The 16,532-nt window shown below is 41.3% G+C and overlaps 2 protein-coding genes across 2 annotated transcripts in view; one reads left to right on the top strand and one right to left on the bottom strand.

The window, feature by feature from the left end:
* Positions 1–3,060: 3,060 nt before the first annotated feature.
* Positions 3,061–15,867, bottom strand: PPIL3 (peptidylprolyl isomerase like 3). Its single transcript, XM_007469223.1, has 7 exons — positions 15,719–15,867; positions 12,624–12,861; positions 10,723–10,797; positions 8,724–8,817; positions 8,285–8,352; positions 5,871–5,989; positions 3,061–3,604 (listed from the first exon to the last, which is right to left on the bottom strand). Exons 1-7 carry the CDS (start codon positions 15,865–15,867, stop codon positions 3,478–3,480), a joined length of 870 nt encoding a protein of 289 aa, XP_007469285.1. The 3' UTR covers positions 3,061–3,477.
* Positions 15,866–16,532, top strand: part of NIF3L1 (NGG1 interacting factor 3 like 1) — a 12,085-nt gene continuing 11,418 nt past the window's right edge. Inside the window, 2 exon segments of the mRNA XM_007469206.1 lie at positions 15,866–16,064; positions 16,067–16,291. Of these exon segments, the coding sequence (XP_007469268.1) occupies positions 15,866–16,064; positions 16,067–16,291 (424 nt within the window).

Here is a 16,532-nt window from a genome sequence, read left to right on the forward strand (position 1 = left end):
CTTTCTATTATTCTAGTTTTATCCCTCACACATCACAGTTTTAATATTGATATTTGCAGCTTTATAAAGATTGGGATTAATTCCTTTTTCATTATATTTTAAAATTTTTCCATTATCATGTATTCTTCTAGATTTGCTTTAGAATTATTATATGGAGTATCACTACCTGAACCACAATTGGTACAAACTGAATTTAAAGAACCACCAATCCATTAGTGAAATAGCAACTAATCTATCCACTTTACTAAACATTAAAAGTTGAGTCCTTTGTATTAAAATTTATCTATTTACATGTCTCTTAGGTCCTTAGACGGTGCTCCCATGGAGTAGATAGTGTCCGATGTCCTTTGTATCCAAATCTGGAAGAAGCTCAATAAATTACTTACTAGTTTTAGTTGTTCAAACAACAAAAAAACATGCCTTCAGAAATACCCACCATAGAGATTATGAATGTGTTGCTAAATGGATTTGGAAATTTCCAAGTTCAACCAAGGTATGAATTACAACTATTCAATTTGCCATTAACCAAAAGGTCTGCAAACCTTCTACTCAAGCGCTCCAAACGAGGATCTAACAGGACTCAAGAATTCTAATGAATTCAGTTACAATTCAAGAATGGTGGCTGCAGCAAAAATAGCCATGAAGTTTTCCCTCCCCTGAGAGCAAGGGAGACAAAGGGAGCAGCCAGCAGGCAGAGAAGCAGCACAGCCGGCCCTGAGAGAGTTAATCATGTTGTGATGTAAATAGAAGTGAGTTTTCTTTCTCCTTCTCCTGAGAGCAAGGGGAAAAAAGGGAGCATCGAGCAGGCAAAAGGAGCAGCACAGCCGGCCCTGAGTTAATCACTCCTTGTTTAACTGTCACTAATTTGTAGTAAGTGGATTTGTACTTTACAAAGCGAACCTCACTCCCTGACACTACGTAATTTACATTCGGCCCCCATCACCCCTGACTCTGTGTGTTACATACCCCACCTCTCACTCCTGGCACTTACATTCTACACGCCCCTTGTAACAAATCACCCCCTATAGTTTTTGAATTTCAGAGACAAGGTCACAGGCCGATAAACCAGAGGCAAATGGACGCAGTTCAGACTGCCGGACCCAAATTACCAGGCAGCCTGACGCCTGTTTTGAAATAATGCAAAGGAAAGGAAGCATGCAAGACCTTCACTACTTTGATCCTTAACCACGCTGGGCTGTGAGCCCCACATCTAAAATCTCCCGATTCCCAAGGAGGGGGGGGCACAGTTGAGGCGCTAGCTTGCTGTGTCTTCCTTTCTGCCTAGCAGAAAAATAAAGCCATCTCTCTCTTCCTCCAAAATCCCCGTCTCCGTATTTCTGTTCGGCCTCAGTGCACAGGGAAGCCGATTTTTCAGCAACATGGTGAAGCAGGTTTCAGGCGTAGTTTATACTATCCCTTAAACATGTATGAGTTTTAACTCCCTTTGCTGTGAAACCATGATTATTTGGCAACTTCTGATAGTCTGGGTCAAGGGTTGGCAAACTTTCTTAAACAGAGAGTAAATATTCTAGGCTTGCAGGCTATTTGGTCTCTGTCACAGCCAATCATTTCTGCTCTTGTAGCACAAAACAACCAGAGCTACTGCATAAACATGGGAATGGCAGAGTTCCAAGAAAATGTTATCTGCAAAAACAGGTGGCCAGCCTGAGGGCTGCAGTTTGCCAACCTCTTGTCTAGTTGGGGAACCACATTACTTTCGTTTTAAAGAGAACTTGGGTTGATCAGCAATATTCTAGTCTTCTAGTCTTCTGAGTAGTTTGTACTTACTGCCAAGTAATACATGGAACAGAATGTCAATTACCCAACTGCTAATGTGATCAGTGAACCAGTCAATTCAGTGTGAGTGGACAGAAATCAACGTTCTGGATTTTGATCCTCATGGTAGCCTACGAGAGGCCCAAGGGAGAGCCACTATACCTCCCTATCTATGAGATCCTTATGGGTACAGCTAAGCAGACATAAGAATAAGACATAAGAATGAGCTCTCAGAACCCAGAAGTCATATTTGTACCACTAAAAAAATGGCACAGTTTGGAATAAAAATTGAGGCAATGTCAGTCAGTACAAAAACTTCCTGACAATCAGTAAAATACTCTTAAGGGTGGTGACAAAAATTCAATGACATGTTTGGAGAAGAAAGATATCAAGTATAAGAAGTGGCAAACCAAATTCTGGCCTAAAAAAGGCCTTAATACTAATTCTAGAAACTAATGGTTAAATTAAAAGGGTGAAACAAAACATGAGGGCATTAGTGTAACTAGCCCCTCAGTTTAGTGTAAGGTATGGAAGGTACCAATAGTAACAAGAGAATAACTGCAAGCTAACTCCCAAATTGCAGTTAAGAATCAATTAGATCAGCCATCTGCAGAAATGATACAAACGAAGAAAGGTTTGGTATCCGTTTTAGAAATACCCCACATCTAACCTAGGTGATCTAGACAGTGAGTGGGACATAGTTCTTTAACAAATCAATGGTAGAGCCTGATAAATGGCCTGATTAGGTGAGAGCCCTGATATGGTTAAGAGCACAGCTTCCATTTACTTGCTACAGAACACTTACTACATGCCAGAAGCTTTATACACACTATTTCATTTAATCCTCACAAGAGTCATGTGAAGGATTATTTATGTATGAGAAAATTAAAGCTTGGAGATATTAACTTGCCTAAAGTTAATATTAGGGGGCAGAGCTGTGATTCAAACCCAGACCAGAACTCTACAACTGACTGTATTTTTTAAATGGATCATCTGTAGAACTCTATCCTGCATTATATTTATTTTTTACCCTGCATTTTGAAAAGATATATATTTTTTAAGAGTTTTATTTATTTATTTATTTATTTTTAACATCTTTATTGGGGTATAATTGCTTTACAAGAAAAGATATATTTTTAAAAAATGTTCCATGGGCACATCAGTCGGGAAATTCTGAGTGTTTACTGTACTTCGAGACTTCTCTGAGCCTCTACTATAAAGACCAGGGAAAAATAACAACTGGATTGACCAGCCTTTCTAGGCCATCTCTCTATTTGTCCTTCCTCTTTCGAACTGTATAAAGTAAATAATTAATAGAAAATAATATTTCCAGGATGTGGACTACATATGGTAGGAGCATGTAATTAGGGTGCTCAACAATGCCTAGATTTGAGACTCAGCATTTTAAAATGAATATTTATATGGAAAAACAAAATTAAACATAGGGTTTTTTAAAAAAAAAATTAAAGAAATGCATTAGGTAATAGTTACAGTAAAGGATACCCTCTAAGAATAGGAGTAAAAGCTGTTTGGCTTCCCTTGGTACCACCAACTCATAGAAAATCTTAGCTGTAAACAAGTAGATCTTAGTTGTAAACAAGTTGTATAATGATGCAATCTCTGACATAATTAAAACTGGGTAAACCATAATAGGTGTGTTCCTTGAATAGTTTGCCAAGTATTTGTCCAGGTCTATTATAGCTACTGAGCAAATGGGTTGGCATGAATAGTTATGTCCTTAATGTGTACATCATTAAGAGGTCGATATGTCTTCTCATTTACTGGTAACTTCTCCAATTCATCTAGAGTCTCCAGACCATCTATTACCCTGAAAGAGAAACAATATAATGTTTGAAAATATCCTGAGATTGAAACATAATATCCAAATACCTATAGCAATTACAGTCTCACCATGTCTCATAGTTCTTTGAATTCCCCAGTTGAGTGTACAATAAAATATCGCTTTGATTTTCTGCCATAGGTAGGGGCCAAAATTCAGAAACAAAAATTCATTTTTATGCCTTTAGACAACAATAGCAATGGAAAGGAGTATTCCCACCAAAGTATCTAAACATTGCATTCGGCCTCATTCACATGGAATAGCTACAAATGGGGCCAATATAACCAGTCATAAGGTTTTCTTTGTTATAGGAAAAACCTGGAGAAAGTATGTAAGGATGACACTAGTATTATCAGTACTGCCCTACACTGAAGGTCCTGAAGCGGGTGGCCTCTTTGCACTTTATTGTTTAAATACAGTGTTTTTATTTTTTGCTTCTGGACAACAAAAAACAATATTCAGAATAGGAGAAGAGAAGATCAACAGTTAAGCCACTTCCAGCAAGCCCACTTCATGTTTCTATCAAGAAAAAATATATATATATTGAGAGCTATCCTTCTAATATGTTCTAGAAAGTTAGTCTAAAACATTTGCTAAGAAAAAGTGCAATTCAAATCAATTCCTAAGACATACTATGTACTTTAAAAAAAGATAACAGATTTCCATTTTATTTTACATTTCCACTAAAGTGATACTATAACCAAAGCCTTTGGATTTTACACCCAAATGTAGGACAATTAAGGTCTTGAAATTATAAGTTTTAAATGCTTTCCCATGGGAAGGAAATCCAAAAAAGAGGGGATATAGGTATATGTATAGCTGATTCATTTTGCTGTACAGCAGAAACTAACACAACATTGTAAAGCAACTATACTCCAGTAAAAACTAACTAACTAAAGGCTTTCCTACCTTCTGGGTCAGTAAGAGAGAAAGAGGGTACAAGAAACAGATCTCAGGCAAAAAAGGGCATGTAGAATTGAAGCAAGTAAGCCTAGTTAAGTATCTGGGACATGGGCCCCTTTGAGAACCAGTGGAAAGCTATGTACCCTTTTCCTCAGAAAAATGTACGTGCATATATACAAAACAACTTCAAGGAGGTACTGGACCAAAGATTAAGAATCCTTGTTCTAAACTCTACAGTTTTTTTCCCAATCCAGTAAGATAAGTCCTAGTAATTACTAATCAATAATTCTGAATGGTGGATTAAGGGAGAAAAGAAAAAAAAGGGAGTCTGGTGCTCGCTTCGGCAGCACATATACTAAAATTGGAACGATACAGAGAAGGTTAGCATGGCCCCTGAGCAAGGAAGACACGCAAATTCGTGAAGCCCACAAAAACTACTAAAGGCTATAATATTCCTTCTCATTGACTATTACTAATCTATAAATTAGACATGTATATGGAATAAAAAAGAAAAGCTGTAGACTCTTCTATTTTTAATTAACCTAGCTTGGCATTCAAACTGTTCAATAAAACAAACTCTAAAACTGTGGCTTGGTTTATTAAGCATAGTAAATATTTGTTGACAAACTGACTTCCTGTTGATTTATAAAAGCAATTCCCAGGTAGAGGGCTTGTAATGGATATTCTTGCAGAGACTGCTTAACACTCCCTAGGATCCAATCTCCCCTTCTTATTCACAGAGGCCTGGTTTTATTGCGAGTGGCAATATGTCTGGCTAAGAAACACTGCCTACCCTCCCTTGTAGGTAAGTTCTGGGCTTTCCAGGAGAGCTCTTGAGAAAGGGGCTAACTCAGCTGGCAAGCACCTTTGCCCTTCCTCCTTCTTCCTACTTGGAGTATAACTGTTCTGGCTGGGGCTGTGCTGCCCAAGTTATGGCCATGAAGTGAGCTTCAGAATGATAGCTAAAGACGGTTGAGAAGAAAGACAGAGGCACCTGGAACACTGGTGATATAATAGAACCACTATCACAGTCCATCTTGTTTAAGCAACTGTTTTTCAGATGTGTTAGTTGATGCAAGATGCTATTCTTAATGAAAACAGATACATGCTGTTAACTTGCATAATGATCCTGAAAAAATAGTACTGGCCCTTCTTTTACAAAATAAGAAAACTGAGGCTCAGAGAGGTTGTAAGTTTCCCAAGGTCACAGGGCTGTTACGTGGTGGACTTAAATTTCAGGTACGTTTAGCTCTCATACTGCTCTTTGAGTATTAGTTATGCTATCATCACAGCCACTCATATGCATCCTTTGCATTGAAATTCCAAAGAAAACCATAACCAGAATACTCACTTTCCAAATACTGTGTATTTCATGTCCAGATGTGGCTGCTTCCCATAGGTGATGAAGAACTGAGATCCATTGGTGTTTGGGCCATTATTAGCCATAGATACAACACCTCTAACGTTGTGCTGAAAAAGAAAGACCAAAGTATTAGCTGTTTTTACATAAGTATTCCAAATAAAGGACTGAAACAAGACGTGCACTCTACCTTCCCAGTATTTAAGGGATCAAGAAAACATGTAATCAGCTTCCATTAGGGCTAATCCAAATGTTCAGTTTCTGTATTATCTGTATCTCTGGAAACTTGTATCTAAGTTGTTTATATATATATCAAATCATATTCCCCAATTAATTTCACCTTTGGAGAAGCAGAGCCACAAACACTTTTGGCAATACCAATGTATAATAGAAATAATCCTTACATTTATATTAAGGAACAGTGTGCTGGCATGAAATGATCAGGCAGACAACAAAACCAAAATCCCCATAATCTCTTCACATATACACTGGACTCTGGCTAGTTTCCTTATCTGTAAAACAAGGGAGGTTGGACTAATTCAGTGGTTTATTCATAATTCAAATGCTCACAAGGGTTACCAGATAATAAATTGATAATTGGGCAGAATGTAAACATTAGGGAATGGTGGAGCCTGGCAAAAGGAATAGTGTAGCTCTTGCCTCATGACGTTTACAATCTTTTTAAACCAATGGCCATAGAGAATGCATCTGTGGGTCTTCCATCCATGGGCAGTCAGTTTATAACCCCAGGACTGGATGATCTAAGGAAGGCCTTGTCTAACTCTAATATTCATGATACTATTTGCTATACAAGTGACTGTGTACAGGAATTAAAAGGACTTTACTGATAAGATTGAAGACAGAACTGTCTTACAGGGAGATGCCCAAATATAAAATAAACTAAAAGTAACTCCAATGATTACTCTATCTTTAGCTATTCATCAGGGGACACTAATAAGACAAACTACAGAGATGCAGCTTCATAGAGATATTAATGCTTTACCGTTCGCTAAAAGGTGACTACCAATAACATATGTAGTGTTTGATACATACATAAGAATACATGTACCACTTACAACTTAATAAAATCAGCACCCATTAACCTATTTCCAAGTTTTAAGAATTAAAATTTACCAAACTGTTGCATATGCCTATGTGCTCCTCTCAGCTATTACTTCAGCCTCTCCAAGAGGTAACCAGTGTTCTGATATCTTTACATTCAACACATGCCTATACAATATATTGTTTCCTTTTGCTTGTTTGTGAGCTCTATAAAATAGTATCATACTACTTGTAGTCTTCCGGGAAATGATTTCTACACTTAACATTATGTTTCTTGGGCTTCCCTGGTGGCGCAGTGGTTGAGAGTCCGCCTGCCGATGCAGGGGACACGGGTTTGTGCCCCGGTCCAGAAAGATCCTACATGCCGCGGAGCGGCTGGGCCCATGAGCCATGGCCGCTGAGCCTGCGTGTCCGGAGCCTGCGCTCCGCAACGGAAGAGGCCACAACAGTAAGAGGCCCGCGTACCGCAAAAAAACCCAAAAAAAACCAACAAAAAACATTATGTTTCTAAGATTCATACATGTATACATAGCTGTAGTTCTGATTTCTTTCACTGTATAACATTTTACTTCTGAATATACTACAACTTGTCCATTCAAAGATCAACAGACAGTTTCTAGACTTTTGTTATTACCAATAGTACTCTAGGAACACTCTTGTACATGCTTCCTAGTGCACATGTACATGAATTTCTCTAGGGTAAACATGTGGGAATGGAATTTCTGGGTTAGAGTACGTGAAAATTCAATACGCATCCTCAACTCTGGTATATAAGAAAATAGTTCTTAACCTTGTCTGTCTAGGAATCACCAGGGAACCTTAAAATATAATCAAGGTCCTAATCAGTTCTACTTTTTCTCTGGACTTAGGGAGGTAAGGCCCTAATCTTTTATAGTTTTAAAACTTCCACAGGTGAATCTGTAACAGCAAAGTCTGAAAACCACTGGCATAGGATGACAGATTAGTACCAAGGAAGCAGTCATTCATTAATGCCTAAAAAATCATTTCATTTCCAATTCAGAAAAAGGATGTTTTTTTTTTTTTTTTTCTTTTTTTGCGGTACGCGGGCCTCTCACTGTTGTGGCCTCTCCCGTTGCGGAGCACAGGCTCCGGACACGCAGGCTCAGCGGCCATGGCTCACATGCCCAGCCACTCTGCGGCATATGGGATCTTCCCGGACTGGGGCACGAACCCGTGCCCCCTGCACTGGCAGGCGGACTCTCAACCACTGCGCCACCAGGGAAGCCCAATTATTTTAACCTGTATTATTACAACATATGTATCAAAGTTTCCAAGTGTAAACATAGCATGAAAAAATAGATTTTGAAGTATTTTGGGTTTACCTTAAGATATTCACTGTATTCATCTTCAAATTTCTTGCCCCAGATACTGCTACCTCCTCTTCCAGTACCTATATTACAAGACGAACAAATGAAAAAAAGTATTTAATTAAAGCTAAAAAAGGGTTCATTTTCTAAACATAAGGGCTAGTTTATATAGCATAACCCTTTAAATACAAATAAAATTTGGTATGTCCTCTCTTACTTACCAAAATTGAACTTTAAAAACCATAAAAATAAAATATCTCTACAAAAACCAAAACCCCTCCTTATCAATATTGTTCATACTTCAGGGCTCGGTGCTAGTAGCTTCTGCTTAAAAATTTCTTGCTAAGGTAAGTTATAAAAACCCCACATGCTTTTTTTTCCTATTCTTTGTCTAGTCTCTTCTTCACACTACATACCCTAGGTATATACCCAAGGTATTACTGGAATAACTTACCTGTCGGATCTCCTGTTTGAACCATGAAACCCTTGATATTCCTATGAAATATACAGCCATTGTAGTAATTACTGGCACAAAGAGCCAAGAAATTCTGAAGAGAATAAAAAAAATGATTGAGAAATGATGTAGCAGAAGATAAGAACCATTTAAGATTTAAGAATATTTAAGATAAAGAACCAATGGTAGGGACTTCCCTGGTGGTGCAGTGGTTAAGAATCTGCCTGCCAATGCAGGGGACATAGGTTCGAGCCCTGGTCCAGGAAGATCCCACATGCCGCGGAGCAACTAAGCCTGTGCGCCACAACTACTGAGCCTGCGCCCTGGAGCACGCACACCTAGAGACCATGCTCCACAACGAGAAGCCACTGCAATGAGAAGCCCACTCACCACAACTAGAGAAAGCCTGCGCACATTAAGAAAGACAGAACACATCCAAAGGAAAAAAAAAAGCCAATCGTATTTACTGAAAACACTACAACAACCTATTTAAATGATATCTTTTAGGCATTACTTTGGATAATGTCACTGCCTAAAACTCTTCAATAGCTTCCTTCTGTTCTTGAAATAAAATGCAAAATCCTCAGGAGAGCCTAGCAAGCCCTGCATGACCTAGCCTACTTCTACATCTCATAATGTTAATAACCCCTTCCCTGCTGCTTACTGTGTTAACCCCATCAGGCTTCTGAAAATTCATCCAAAAAACACAGGCGTCCCACCTTAAGGCCTTTGTACCTGCTATTTCTATACCTGGAATGTTCTTTTTATAAGTCCTTCCAGAGAGATGCCTTCATTACCTTTTGCACTCAGTTTTTTTTGCGGTACGTGGGTCTCTCACTGCTGTGGCCTCTCCCGTCGCGGAGCACAGGCTCCGGACGCCCATGGCTCACGGGCCCAGCCGCTCTGCGGCATGTGGGATCTTCCCGGACAGGGGCATCGGCAGGCAGACTCTCAACCACTGCGCCACCAGGGAAGCCCTCACACTCAGTTTTTAAAGCATCACTTTCTTGGCTAGGCTTGCCCTCACCTTCTTTTAAATAAATCCTTTCCCATTATTCTCTATCTCACAACTTTATTTCCTTCAAAGCATTATTACCCTCTAGAATTACTTTTTTTCTAGAATGAATCTTCCCCCCTGCCTACCTTCCCGGGTAGAATATTAGCTCCACAATAGCAAGGCATGTCTCTTGTTCATCACTGTAGTTCTAGTTGCTGGCAAGATAGCCTTCCATAAATAAATTACTCAATGAATGAATATGTATAGCTGACTCTTTTTCCTTCTTGTATTTCTCTCTCTCTTTTTTTTTTTTTGGCTGAGCCACGAAGCTTGCAGGATCTTAGTTCCCTGACCAGGGACTGAACCTGGGCCATGGCAGTGAAAGCACCAAGTCCTAACCACTGCACCGCCAGGGAACTCCCTCTTTTTTCCTTTGTTTAAATGACAAGGATAGAACCTTGTCATTTAAACAAGCGAAATAATGTATGGAACAATTCTCTTACCTAATATCTAATGATTATTTACATTTCTTGAGGAAAATGAGCCAAAAGAAAAAGATACTACCCACTCTATGGTTAGAGAAAAATTCTCTACCCTTTTTTTTTTTTTTTTTGCGGTACGCGGGCCTCCCACTGATGTGGCCTCTCCCATTATGGAGCACAGGCTCCGTATGCACAGGCCCAGTGGCCATGGCTCACGGGCCCAGCCGCTCCGCGGCATGTGGGATCTTCCCGGACCGGGGCACGAACCCGTGTCCTCTGCATAGGCAGGTGGACTCTCAACCACTGCGCCACCAGGGAAGCCCTCTATCCTTTCTTTGATCCAACTTTGACATCAGAAAAAGAAGTGTAAATTAGACCAGAAATTATCATTGTGGGTTTTTCTTGACAATAGTTTTATAGAAACTTTTTTTTTGGATGTTGTTTAAGTTAGATGACTCAATTTCAAAATGGTTATCCTGTTGCATTAACTCATCTTTTATACATACATTACGGTACTCACTTCACATGTTTTGGGTGTCCTCTCACAGAAGACTTCTATTTTAATATCACCTACATCTGTATGCAGTGTCACCGACTAAAAAGGAGAGAGAATGTGAGAATGAATGAGATTTCTTCAGGTGACTTTGTGCACTGTATCATTTCCCTAACTAGATATTAAAGATGACTACCTGAATAAAAACAGAAATAAACACCATTTCAGAGATGATCCACCCACACAGTAGCTCTGAGAGATAAGTTGTATTTCTTCAAAATTTATTTCAGCAGTAGAAAAAAAATTCCAGAAGAGAAATATAAATGTTAAGGTAAAATGATATCTATGCTAAAATATTTGGGAGCAAATATTGTGATGGAAATAATCATTTTAAGTTTGAATTTTTCATCAATAAAAATAAAAACAGTTTTTATGTTAGTATTACTGACTTATGTGGCAATTCACTAAGTCATTAATATATATTGAAAAATAGTAAGAAAACGACTTTTACAAACATAGTTTCCACCATTTCCCTTATGTAATTTAATTGCGAGAGACTTAAAAAACAATTTCTTTCTCCACTAAACACAACAGACATAAAAAGTGTCAGTGTTTTCAGATCGTCAAAGTGCAGAGGTAAGCAGAGTACTTCTTCCTGCTTGCTTTTTGTTTAATCTGTTGTTTTGGTAGCTAGAATATTCCTTCTGTTACCCCATTCCAGAGAGGGTGGAAAACTTCTGAGGCTTCCTTTTAAAATTCTCTTCTTACAATAGTTGTCCACCTTAGATCAAGAGCAAAAGGATCCAATTAAAATGATCACACCTGGCTATGCTCTTTTGCCCCTGCAACACCACCTTTCCATCTCTATCCATCTTGTATCAATCTTTTTCCATAAAAGGTAAATTCTGTGTTTTAAGTGAAAAACATAAAAGAATCTGAAATCACTTTACACTGTATTCTTCTACAGATTATCATTGCTCTGTTTTGTCACTGAAATTTCCATGCAGTTTTATTTCCCTTGACTGAATTTCTAAAAATTACTTATAATGAAAGACATTCATAAGAATTCTGTAAAATTTACCATTTTTCTTCTTGATGCTTTCAGGAAGTACTGTTACTTTCTCAGTTTACTGAGAGAAGTTCAAAAACGAGCCTCTATTTCCAAAAGAAAAAACAATTAAATTCATTTCCCTCTCTTAACTCACACTTGATGAGCACCCATCCTGCCCCAAGTAATAAAAACCCGGTTATGAAAGCGATCAGGCGATACTACTCGTCTCAAGCCCCTCAACTCCCACTTCCACTGCTCACTCTTCACGGGCCGGGTACATTCCCGCCTTGGGGTCTAGGCACTGGGTGTTCCCCTTGCCTGGAACACGTACACTCAGACATCTGTACGGCTATTTTCCTCACCTCCAAGTCTCTTCTCAAAAGTCTGGTCTGGACCTGATAACTCTATTTAAACCTGCCTTAACGATTTCCTTTTCATAGCACTTAGCACTAATATACTCTATGCTTTACTAATTGTCTTATTTCAACAACACCCTCCCCGTACAGAATACTCACTGGAAGCAGTCCAAGAACTAACATACACAGCACTCTGCGAGCATTTGAGTTAAGTGAATGAAAGAATAAGTGACGTTACCCCATACTTACTTAACCACTTCGATTAGCACAGCGGTTGTTAAAAGAGCAAAGGTGCAATCGCAGCTGCTCCCACGGGTCTGTAGATTTAAAATTGTTTCTTCAGGCCACCGGATGTCGAGCAAGGGACCCATTAGAGAGAACGCCCCTCACCTGCTCGCCTCCTCCCTCCGCCCCCTCCTCCCTGTCTCAAACCAAACAACTAGAACTAGGGAGACACCAATTTCTCCCCACCAGGTACACTTTTGACTATGAAAGGGTCAAAATTATCTTTTAATAATTACAATAAGACAAGAAGCGTAACTATGGTCATCCTCTAGAAGTGCCTTGGGCTCAGACGCAAAGCCGGAAGGACCACCTCCGACCGGCTCCCCCGCCCCGCCCACTCTCACGAAGCCAGGAAGTTCCGCGGAGGGCCGGAAGTAGCGTTCGCGGAGTTCCCGGGGCTGGTGAGTCTTGCGGGGGATGAGTTTCAGCGTGGGTAGCTGAAGCCTTGGCGGCGGACTGTGGTTTACGAGCCTGCTGCAGCGAAAGGTGGCAGGGGAGGAGATAGGCGCAGAAAACCGGCTTGCCGCGGGAGAGCATAGCGCTCTAGAGGGCCCGGGGACTTAACTCACGGACTTATGGGCCGTGCCACCTGCGCTCTTCATTGTTCTAGAAAAGGCCTGAAGTGGGACTGAAACAAGAGGGCGCAGTTTGCAGGCTGTAGAGTGGGCCTTGCTAATGAATCTTAATAATAAATAGTGCAGGACTTCCCTGGTGGCGCAGTGGTTGAGAGCCCGCCTGTCGATGCAGGGGACGCGGGTTCGTGCCCCGGTCCGGGAAGATCCCACAAGCCGCGGAGCGGCTCGGCCCGTGAGCCATGGCCGCTGAGCCTGCGCTTCCGGAGCCTGTGCTCCGCAACGGGAGAGGCCACAACAGTGAGAGGCCCGCGTACTGCAAATAATAATAATAATAATAAATAATAATAATAAATAGTGCAGACTCTAGGCTAGGCATTGTTCCCAGCTTCACGGTTAAATCTTGCAACCACGCTGTGAGCTGGGCACTATTATTTGCACCCTTCAGAGGTGGAAACCACAGAGGTAGAGTCCTCAGAGACAGCTGTGGCTTTGGGAGTCAGTCTGGTTTTAGAGTCGGTGCTCTTCCCACCATTCTCTGCCGCCTCCCATTCTCGTTAATTGTGACTTAAAGCTACTCAGGTTCGTAGGAAATGGGGAGTGTTTTGTTACTTACAAGGGCTCCTTCAAATGTAACAGTAGGGAACAGAACCGGCATGGTGGCCCATTAGAGCTTCACCTTAGGGCTTGCGAGATTTAGAAGAGTCTGGAGAGTGGAGTAGTATCAGGACGTGGAATCTGGAGAATGGAAGTGGTATAAGGACCCTTAGAAGATCTTCCAAGACCCCAGGTTCGAGTGGTTCCACCTCACTCCAAACTGTATATTGAATAAGTGCATTAAATATTTCTTTTTTTATTATTTTATTTTTGTCTGCATTGGGTCTTCGTTGCTGCACGCAGGCTTTCTCTACTTGCGGCGAGCGGGGGCTACTCTTGGTTGCGGTGTGCAGGCTTCTTGTGGTGGCTTCTCTTGTTACGGAGCACAGGCTCTAGGCATGCGGGCTTCAGTAGTTGCGGCCCACGGGCTCTAGAGCGAGGGCGCAATAGTTGTGGAGCACGGGCTTAGTTGTTCCACGGCAGGTGGGGTCTTCCCGGACCAGGGCTCGAACCCGTCACCCCTGCATTGGCAGCCTGATTCTTAACCCCTGTGCCACCAGGGAAGTCCCAATATTAAATATTTCTGCATACAAATATTGAAAAAAATTTGCTTTTGAAATTGAGTTATGAGTATTTCATTAAATTTACAATTGACTATGCTTTCTTGTTAATTATTTTGCATACCATGAAATGCTTTTCTTCAAAAACAAGTGTTCATAGATACTACATTTAAGAATGGAGCTGACAGTGTTACGTTTTGTATTGGATATAGATGTCTACAAGGCTTACAGACTGTGTGGGCCCTTACATCTTCACCTCTCCCACCTCTTGATTCTGGCCTTTGTGTGGCAGGTAGCTGTTGGCTCAGGGGCAGCAGCTCCTGCCCTTTCCTGCCTTGACCCTACCCATTCACAGAGTGCCTCACCTGTGCATCCCATGGTTCTGGCTGCTGATAAAACACTTAACTTTTTTTTTTTAACTAATTTTTTTAATTAAATTAATTAATTAATTAATTATTTTATTTATTTTTCGGTACGCGGGCCTCTCACTGTTGTGGCCTCTCCCGTTGCGGAGCACAGGCTCCGGACACGCAGGCTCAGCGGCCATGGCTCACGGGCCCAGCTGCTCCACGGCATGTGGGATCTTCCCGGACTGGGGCACGAACCTGTATCCCCTGCATCGGCAGGCGGACTCTCAACCACTGCGCCACCAGGGAAGACCCTTTATTTATTTTTTATACAGCAGGTTCTTATTAGTTATCTACTTTATACATATCAGTGTATACATGTCAATCCCTATCTCCCAGTTCATCCTACCACCACCCATACCCCGCCACTTTCCCCCCTTGGTGTCCGTACAAAACACTTAACTTTTTAAATATGTTATTGTTACTCTTTTGATAAAGCACTTTTTAATGTCAGTATGTACCACCCTAACTCCAAATTCTGTTATGATGGGGGAAGGGGGACTGTGTCATTCTGAATAGAAAGCATTTAATGCTGGCCTATGTTGGTGATCCTGAGATACAGAAAAGGTAGTCTGTCCTCCAGTAGCTTTAGCGTACTGGGGGAGACAGACAAACAGGAATATAATATTATGAGAATAACAAGTGCAGAAGCAGGTGGGACAGGGAGAGGGAAGACACTGAAAAGGAAGGTTTGTCAAGAAAAGCTTTATTTAGGAAGTCGAAAGGGTCTTGGAAGGAAGGGTAATATTTAGAGAAATGGAGAAGGGTGGTTGAAGCACAGGTGGGGAGAACAAGAACAAGGGTGTGGGCTTCCCTGGTGGCACAGTGGTTGGGGGTCCACCTGCCGATGCAGGGGACACGGGTTCGTGCCCCGGTCCAGGAAGATCTCCCGTGCTGCGGAGTGGCTGGGCCTGTGGCCATGGCCACTGGGCCTGTGCGTCCGGAGCCTGTGCTCCGCAATGGGAGAGGCCACGGCAGTGAGAGGCCCGCGTACCACAAAAAAAAAAAAAGAACAAGGGTGTGTGGGAGGGGGCAGGGAGGAGGGAAGGAACATAACTGTGTGTTGTGCACCAGGTTTGTGCAAGGTGACTTAAACATCTTAATCCATTTACTCCTCCAGACGGCCTGTGAGGTAAGTTATAGTGTCTTCATTTTGTAGATGAGAAAACAAGCTCAGAGAGGTTAAATGACTTACCTATGATACTGTGTGCCAGTAAGTGGCAGAGCCAGTATTTGAAGCCAGGCACGTAGGACTACAGCTCTTTTGCTCGTATGCTTTGCTGTCTCAAATGTCCATTTTCTGTGTTTTGACTTCAGATAGTCAGTTTTACCTGACTTCTGCATGTTGTCATCTCGTGTATGCCTGGTCCCCACGACAGTCCGCCTAATCCGTTCCCTGATCTGCAGTTCTTCCCGTTCCTTCATGGATCTAAAGGCTCTCCTTTCCTCTTTGAATGACTTTGCATCCCTCTCATTTGCTGAGAGTTGGGACAATGTTGGATTACTGGTGGAACCAAGCCCACCACACACTGTAAACACGCTCTTGATTTGACAGAAGAAGTGATGGAGGAGGCACACTGCAGAAAGGCAGATCTCATTCTCTCCTACCATCCGCCCATTTTCCGACCTATGAAGTGCATCACCTGGAAAACCTGGAAAGAGCGCCTGGTGATCCGGGCGCTGGAGAGCAGAGTCGGGATCTACTCTCCTCACACGGCCTATGATGCTGCTCCCCAGGGAGTCAACACCTGGCTGGCTAAAGGGCTTGGTGAGAAGCCTCTTGTTCTTTCAAATTCAGTATTTTCCCTACCAGTGCTTGGAAATTTCAGAGTGTCTTTCCAGTAGTGTTTTAACTGCTTTAGGGATGGGGACCATTATTCTACTTTCATATATTTTAAAATAATCTTGCTGAAATCTGGCAATTAAATTGCATTTGAAAAATGAAATTTTTATCCTTAGTGAATAAGGACAGCATAGGAAATCTTCTTTTTTTTTTTTTTTTTTTTTTT

The sequence above is a fragment of the Lipotes vexillifer genome, unplaced genomic scaffold (assembly GCF_000442215.2).
Source record: "Lipotes vexillifer unplaced genomic scaffold, Lipotes_vexillifer_v1.1 scaffold648, whole genome shotgun sequence".
Taxonomy (NCBI): Eukaryota; Metazoa; Chordata; class Mammalia; order Artiodactyla; family Lipotidae; genus Lipotes; species Lipotes vexillifer.

What these genes read in the sequence shown, in the direction of transcription:
- PPIL3 (XM_007469223.1), bottom strand. Translation starts at nt 15,867, where the DNA reads ATGCAGAAGTCAGGTAAAACTGACTATCTGAAGTCAAAACACAGAAAA. An exon ending in ACTGGCACACAGTATCATAG is followed by an intron (nt 12,862 to 15,718) that starts GTAAGTCATTTA and finishes CTTTCGCTGCAG; the next exon opens with CAGGCTCGTAAACCACAGTC. An exon ending in AATACAGTGAATATCTTAAG is followed by an intron (nt 5,990 to 8,284) that starts GTAAACCCAAAA and finishes TTTCTTTTTCAG; the next exon opens with CACAACGTTAGAGGTGTTGT.